The sequence below is a fragment of the Squalius cephalus genome, assembly GCF_949319135.1.
Source record: "Squalius cephalus genome assembly, chromosome: 3".
Lineage (NCBI taxonomy): Eukaryota > Metazoa > Chordata > Actinopteri > Cypriniformes > Leuciscidae > Squalius > Squalius cephalus.
Window position 1 is genome coordinate 37,049,247 of NC_137124.1, and position 8,544 is coordinate 37,057,790.

Below are 8,544 nucleotides of genomic sequence, written 5' to 3' on the forward strand. Positions count from 1 at the left end.
CTCCTTTTTGTTTGCTGAGGTGGAGCTGTTATGAAATATTGTTCTTGTAAATCCTTTCCAGCATTTCAGCAATACAAGTAAGTTAGTTTAGTTCAGTAAAATTAGTGCAATGCTCGGCAGCGTTCAAAAAGGATTAAAACAGAGAATTTTGAAGTGATCTCTTCTTGTAAACTTCGAGATTTGGATTCGGATGACAATTACATTACCACACGACCTTGGTGTTTGTCAAAATACAGTAGGTAATATAGGAAAGTTCAGTAGGAACGTTCAGAAAAACACTGACATTCTGGATTCGGATGGCAATACAATCTAACCCATGTAAATGTTGAAAATACCGTGCAACCCCATTAGAAACAATTACCGTCCGGATAGTGCTTAACTGGCAGTATTTCACTGGCCTTTGAAAGGGCTTCGCGGATGGCGCCGTCTTTAAGCACAATTATTCGCTGTATCGCTGCCATAGTTTGAGCAAACTCCCCACCACAATCATTCCATTTAAATAGACTCCTAAGCCTTTACTGTTTAATGGTTTGCCAGCTGATGTACCTTTGGATAATATAATTAAAAAGCTAACAACAATCAGTGTAATGATAATTGTATTATTTGCATGAAAACACTTGAATTAGCCTAATTGAACACAGGGTGTATTCCAACTTCAGAATTTTATTCATATAGACTGAGATGTAAAGAAGCTTTTTGAAGTGGTGGCCACTAGTGGAGTGAACTGTTCAACAGTCATGACTTACAGAAGGTATACTTAACTAAGAACGTTTCAGGAAACACATATTAATGATAAGGTACAGCTTAAGGTATAACTTAAGAACGACATACACAAATCATGGCTGAATTTCCCGAAACCTTCTTAACGCTAAGTTCTTCAAGTGGTCTCTGGTATTTTCCATAATATGTGAACTATCGCAATGGTTAGCATGAGTAGCCTTTAGCATCCCATACAAATATATGTCTGCCTCATACGGTGATCAGAATCCCCATCGAATCGCAATCGGAAGTTATTTCAAACAATAGCTGGTGTCTCAATGTGAGTTTTGAGTTGAAAATAGTTTTAAATGTCTTAAATCTCGAAGTTTAGCTGGTAGCCTGAAATGAAAACAAGGGAAATGAGCAGCTATGTTGAACCTCTCCTTACTAGATAAACTCTTAGTTTGTTCGTGACCACTCCTCAAGCCCCAGTTGGCCCACTTTGGACCAAGGTATTCGGCGGGCCAAAAAACCCTGGCCGTTGGACCAGAGGAGGCCTGATCAAGCCCCGGAAGTGACAGTGGAAATGCGCCCTGGCATGCACTAGCACTCTCGCTTTTGACCCGACAGAGGAAACGTGGCTAATGTTGTTAAATGCCCTTACAAATTTCTTGGGTTAAAACAAATAATAAAAAATAAAAATCTTGCTGAGAGAACTACATAATTATGTTTATTTTTAGCATTACCCCCTGCCCTGTCTTCAGCTTCACCCCTCTCTGCATTCCCAGCTAGTGCTTGTTTGCTTTGATCAAACTAATTTTGTCTGTTTTAGCAAAAAGTGTAGTGATGATCTTAAAGAGTTAACTGCTGTGAATCACTAGTGAAAGATTGTGATTTGTAAAAGGTTCTCCTCTGACTTTAAAGAACAAACTCGCTTTCATCCTCTTTCCCTACTCTGCTCCTAAAGAGATATTATATTTGCCAAGCAAGTTTTCATATATTTATTTAATTATTTAGCTTCATAAATGACAACTATGTGGAAAACCAAAAGGAAACTTCAAACTTCAAAGCAAAATCTGTTTTATTTTTTTAATTATTTTTATTTTTTTGTCATACTCGTTCCTAGTCAAACTCTAAAAGTACAAGGCAGGCGGCTCATCATTCTTCAGTTCAGTCTGTCTGTTTGTTGTTTGTTCATTAAAATCAGGATTGGCAGACTGTGTTTGTACACATCCTGGAGGTGAGGTTATCTTTTTTTTTTTTTTTTTTTTAATGATTTGTGGGTTTTGAGGAAATAAAAACACGTTGTCCTTTCTACTTTGATATTAGTTCTTGCTTTAAAAGAACTCTGGCTTCTTTGACAATTTTTTTACCATTCCTTGATTTCAAATTGTGTCTCCATAATTACTTCAATGATATTTATTGTGTTTACATCACAGTTTGATCAAGTTAGTCCATGTAATCAAATAAGCAATTGCACTTGTTTGTTGTTTGGCTCAGCATGTCACAAATGTTACATGTAATGCCTTAAACTATATTGTCAGACATTAACATTGCTCATTTTCTACAGCTGACTTGCATTGCGATACAATCCAGTAGTCAAAGCAAGCACTGAATTTGTCCATTTTTTTTTATCAGCTACTACAAACAAAAAAGCCTTGGAAATGTATTTTAGATTAAAAGTGATCGCATGACAAGTGTGTGGAATACCTCTCTGTTCCCATACACTCCTCTGTTTGCCCCCTGCTCAACAAGGCAATTAAGCAGACGATCCATGGCCTGTAGCTACGAGGCCTTTTGCATCGCGGTGCACCAGAATGCCCAAGGCGCATTATTATCCTGTAATTCTCTACCACCTGCCTAGTCTTAACGATTAACTAATTGGCTTTGTGCGTGTTCTGAAACTATAAAGAAATAAGGCAATTTATGGCTTGGATATCAATGCTGGTAACTGCTCAGCAGAGAGGAAAAATCTAGCAACTAGGTTGTTAAGGTGGTTTAATATATATATATATATATATATATATATATATATATATATATATATATATATATACATACACTCACCTAAAGGATTATTAGGAACACCATACTAATACTGTGTTTGACCCCCTTTCGCCTTCAGAACTGCCTGAATTCTACGTGGCATTGATTCAACAAGGTGCTGAAAGCATTCTTTAGAAATGTTGGCCCATATTGATAGGATAGCTTCTTGCAGTTGATGGAGATTTGTGGGATGCACATCCAGGGCACGAAGCTCCCGTTCCACCACATCCCAAAGATGCTCTATTGGGTTGAGATCTGGTGACTGTGGGGGCCATTTTAGTACAGTGAACTCATTGTCATGTTCAAGAAACCAATTTGAAATGATTCGAGCTTTGTGACATGGTGCATTATCCTGCTGGAAGTAGCCATCAGAGGATGGGTACATGGTGGTCATAAAGGGATGGACATGGTCAGAAACAATGCTCAGGTAGGCCGTGGCATTTAAACGATGCCCAATTGGCACTAAGGGGCCTAAAGTGTGCCAAGAAAACATCCCCCACACCATTACACCACCACCACCAGCCTGCACAGTGGTAACAAGGCATGATGGATCCATGTTCTCATTCTGTTTACGCCAAATTCTGACTCTACCATCTGAATGTCTCAACAGAAATCGAGACTCATCAGATCAGGCAACATTTTTCCAGTCTTCAACTGTCCAATTTTGGTGAGCTCGTGCAAATTGTAGCCTCTTTTTCCTATTTGTAGTGGAGATGAGTGGTGCCCGGTGGGGTCTTCTGCTGTTGTAGCCCATCCGCCTCAAGGTTGTGCGTGTTGTGGCTTCACAAATGCTTTGCTGCATACCTCGGTTGTAACGAGTGGTTATTTCAGTCAAAGTTGCTCTTCTATCAGCTTGAATCAGTCGGCCCATTCTCCTCTGACCTCTAGCGTCAACAAGGCATTTTCGCCCACAGGACTGCCGCATACTGGATGTTTTTCCATTTTCACACCATTCTTTGTAAACCCTAGAAATGGTTGTGCGTGAAAATCCCAGTAACTGAGCAGATTGTGAAATACTCAGACCGGCCCGTCTGGCACCAACAACCATGCCACGCTCAAAATTGCTTAAATCACCTTTCTTTCCCATTCTGACATTCAGTTTGGAGTTCAGGAGATTGTCTTGACCAGGACCACACCCCTAAATGCATTGAAGCAACTGCCATGTGATTGGTTGATTAGATAATTGCATTAATGAGAAATTGAACAGATGTTCCTATATATATATATATATATATATTAGGGCTGTCAAACGATTAATCGCGATTAATCGCATCCAAAATAAAAGTTTGTGTTTACATAATATATGTGTGTGTATGGAGTATAATTATTTTCTATATATAAATACACACACGTGCATATATATATATTTTAAAAAAAATGTGTTATTTATATATAAAATATTTATATATAATATAAATTATATATAATATAAATATATATACACAGTATATACATGCAAATATTTCTTAAATATATACATGCATGTGTGTGTATTTATATATAGAAAATAATTATACACCATACACACACATATATTATGTAAAAACAAACTTTTATTTTGGATGCGAATAATCGCGATTAATCGTTTGACAGCCCTAATATATATATATATATATATATATATATATATATATATATATATATATATATATATATATATATAATTGAAGTAATATCTAGAATACATTTTAATGCTTCTAAAGTCTAATGCTTCTAGACTGAGTCATTCATGTATCAGACTTCATTAACCTTATAAATGGATTTTGAAATATGAACATTTTCAGAACTATTTAATTGATTGCACTTCATTTTACAGTACATGCACTTACGTCTACTTACAGTATACTTACCTAAGAAAGTACTGGTTAAAATAAGGTAACTACATGGGTTAAGGCTAGGTTTAGGGGTAGGTTAAGGGTTAGTACCTAGTTATTACCCAGTTATTACTATAATAAGTATAGTATATACATGGGAAACAGGACTAAAAAATAAAGTGCTACCATTTAACTATTGAGTCTTATCAAATAATTCTGCGAACTGCTGAAATGTCAAATAATGGATTATTGGAGAGGGCAGAATAAACATTTCATTAAACAAATCAACAGTCAGAAGTAGTGCTTCAGGTAACTTTTAATTATACACTAGTTCTGGCTGTTCTTGGTGGTTATGCAAAAGATCTCTAAACCTGTAACCAGACTCTGTGTAACCTCCAGCTGTGCAGCGAGCTTTACTAGGTTCCAGAGGGACAATAGCTCATATTTTCAGTTTCCAACTCCCCTCATGTCTATTAAAACATTCTGTCCATAAAACTGAAATGTCCTATAAGGCTTTTACTCCAAAATCTTGCTGCAACATGTTTGCTTTGTTGCATCCCTGCAAATGTAATGTATTTGCTGAGAGAAGCCACAAAAAATAAGATAATTCAAATATTGATAAATGTAATTAGTTGAGATTATTTTGATTAGATAATTAAACGGCAAATGCTATACAACTTTAAATTGATTGACAACCCTAGAGGAAACACAGTATGACTAAATACCATTTTTATTTATTTTTTTACCCAAGTACTACATTCCTTCACTGCGCATTATGTTTGATGATACGTCATGATTTTTCATTTAGTTCTAACAATGAGACACTCATTAACCTGTCTAATTACACACAAAGAGAGAGAGTAAAATCTTGTTATTTTCCCCAGGAGTTGATGTGCTCTTGATCGCTTGCACATCTCACTCAATACAAATTAAGACTTGTATATCTATTAACAGAGACATCATGACTGAAATTGCAGACTATTTTCATTTATTTCAGCATACATACACTGTTAGACTTTTCAAGGGTTTTTTACAGTAACTTACTGGCAACACTGTTGCCAGTAAGTTACTGTAATTAAGAGTTACAGTACCAAACCGTATTTCAGTTTTGTGTAAATACAGTGCATTACTGTAAAAACGAAGCTAATCAGTACAGTGCATTACTGTAAAAACGAAGCTAATCAGTACACTACTGTAATTATTTTTATTTGTACTAAATATAAATTAGATTTGATAATTTTGATATATGATTAATTTTATTTTTATCCTACATAAGTACTACTTTCACAATTAGACAAAGTTATCACAAAATACCATTTTTTTATTTAAAACATTTCGTATATATATCACAAAATAAACATGCCAATGCTGGAAATGATGTGTGAAATTTTTACACATTAATGGGTGAGTTTAGAGACAACATTTTTTTGTGTTAATTTTAACTCATTCATTGTGTTAATGATTTTAACAAAGTAAATATGTCAGAGAGGTTAGCACAAATATGTGTAAACGTGTTAAATTAGCACATTATGTGCTGTCCATTTTATGTGCAAACATTTTTGAAAACATACATAAAACCATAAACAAAATATTAGCATTTGACTAAATGAATGTAGAGTCATTGGTTGTTTAGCTTATACAAGTATTATAATGAAATATCAACCTTTACATTCATAAAACTGCAGAATATAAATACATTTTTAAGCATTCAAAAAGGAAATGTCCAAAACAGGACAAAACACAGTTCTTTTCACAATACAAGAAACATAACCCCACCTTAAAAATAATTTCACTTATTTCCAAAAATGTGTTGGATTCATGTACACTGGTGGCCAAAAGAAGTATAAGTGTCTTAATGTTTTTGAAAGAAGTCTCTTTGATGCTCAAGAAACATTTATTATTATTATCAATGTCTGACTGTCTACTTCTCCATCTTTTCTACAGCATAGGAGTAAAAGTCATCATCAAAATAATCTTTAAAAAGCCAACACAATGTTTTTGTCCACCTTTGTGAATAAATGAACTTCTCCAAAGATTGGTTCCTGTTCAGAACTTGATTGACAACATCAGAATGTTCCCTGGTCTGCATGCGTGCCCACAAACACAAATGTACTCAGTCCTTCAAAGGAGATCCCGGTTCCAAAACTATATGAGAGAGAGAGAGAGAGAGAGAGAGAGAGAGAGAGAGAGAGAGAGAGAGAGAGAGAGAGAGAAAATATTAGTGTCACATTATTTTTAACCTCCTTTTTTGTTAATTTGTATTATTATTTTCACAAAAACTTAAGAATATATATTTGTAAACAGCTTTTGTCAATAAATAGCATACAAAAGAACTAAATTAAATTATGCCAGATTAAATTTTATACTTACAAATCCTAAATTCTGTCCAAAAATGCTGAGATCCATAGAAAAAACGGCTGAAACCGATGATTTTAGCCCATTTTAGCTTGTCTGCAGTGAAGGAGTACCTGTTTGAGACAAATACACAGTAAGATACATGCAAGAAATCACTGTGTGATGATCTTCTCCTTCCTACAGTAGTTAACCCACCTGTGCGCTGATATTAGGACCTTCCTAGTCAGGTGGGACTGCAATGGTAGAGTCTTCTGGCTAATAAAATATCAAAATAATGCAAAAATATAAACTTAAGTTGTTTAGAATGCTAGATTTGGTATGAATGAATTAGTGAGAGTTTTACTGCAGTGCTTACCTGGATACATTTAATCTGGTGAGACTGAACAAAGACAATGGTCCATCTTCTGATTGGTTCATTTGCTGTGTAATAAAGTTAGACATAATGCAAAGGTCACTTATTTGATATAAAGTTTATAGAGATTTTATAAGATATTGTAAGCTACCTAGTCTGCACCAGTGGTTCAAAGCAATTTTCACATAGCGTATGCTAATCATTTCAGCAAACTTATCTCAAAATATATCACAAATGGGCTGCTTACCTCTGGAATCTTGCTAGAAGTCACTGGCGCGAATTGACGCTTTGTTGCAGTTGCCTTTAAACACAAAAATGGAAGTAAATATTAAATTCTATAAAAAAAAAAAAACTATAATATGGTATAGTTTGAAAAATAATGCTAACTATAAGGTTCTCATCAGTAGGCCAACATTAGGCTATAAACAGAATTTCACATTAGTTTATTCACATTTATTGTTTATGTAAACTCGTTGCTCGTTGGCAAACAAAGTGTGTAAAATGAAACGTTAGCTCAGTTTACTATGGTAAAGTTCGTTACCGCCATGTTGACGACGAGTAACGTTAGGCTAACGTTAACGTTATAACAGGTTAAACTGGGCACAATCCTGTCAACACACACAGAAGGTTTTTTTTTTTTTTTTTTTTTTACCTTGCTTGCTGATCTCTCTCTCGGTGAAGTGAATTCCGTCTCTTCCCCGGGCCAGACACGAACGTCGCGATCCAACAAAACACAGACCCCATTACCTACACTGGATGCTCTGACGCGACACGACAAATCCCAGACAGTGTAGTGATGCGCCGCGGCCGTTATATTTCTGACGTAGTCCGATAGGCTACGAGTCCAAGTGCTCGCGCTATTTCTGACAAGGGACAAACATGTTTGCATTTAAAGGTCCGGTCGCTTCAATTTGTCCAATTTAGACAGCCTTTGGCTACTATAGCGTTGTAGACACGCGGTGTAAGGCAAAAATTAGGAAATAAAAAGCACGGTGGAATGGTCCCAGCCAGAGAGGCAGTTACGTCAAATACAGTAGTATACAGCAAATTTAAAAAATACAGTAAGTCTCTGTATGTGGTGTTAGACGTCACAGAAAATTCCCATGATGCAATGGGAATCACAGTTATTTACTGTAAAGAGAAATAGCAGTATAATACTGGGGGATTTAAAGTAAATAACTGTAGAAATTACAGAAAAGTCTAACAGTGTACACTGTAAGTGAAATTGCAATAAACATATATGTAGACTAAAGTTAAAAGGGCAAAACCAAGACAGCT

General features: G+C 35.5%; 1 protein-coding gene across 1 annotated transcript; it reads right to left on the reverse strand.

The window, feature by feature from the left end:
* Positions 1-6,912: 6,912 nt before the first annotated feature.
* Positions 6,913-8,155, reverse strand: LOC307155258 (uncharacterized protein; the record flags this gene model as incomplete). Its single annotated transcript, XM_079865821.1, has 5 exons — positions 6,913-7,027; positions 7,110-7,169; positions 7,270-7,334; positions 7,514-7,567; positions 7,919-8,155. 5 exons carry the CDS (start codon positions 8,153-8,155, stop codon positions 6,913-6,915), a joined length of 531 nt encoding a protein of 176 aa, XP_079721947.1.
* Positions 8,156-8,544: the final 389 nt, after the last annotated feature.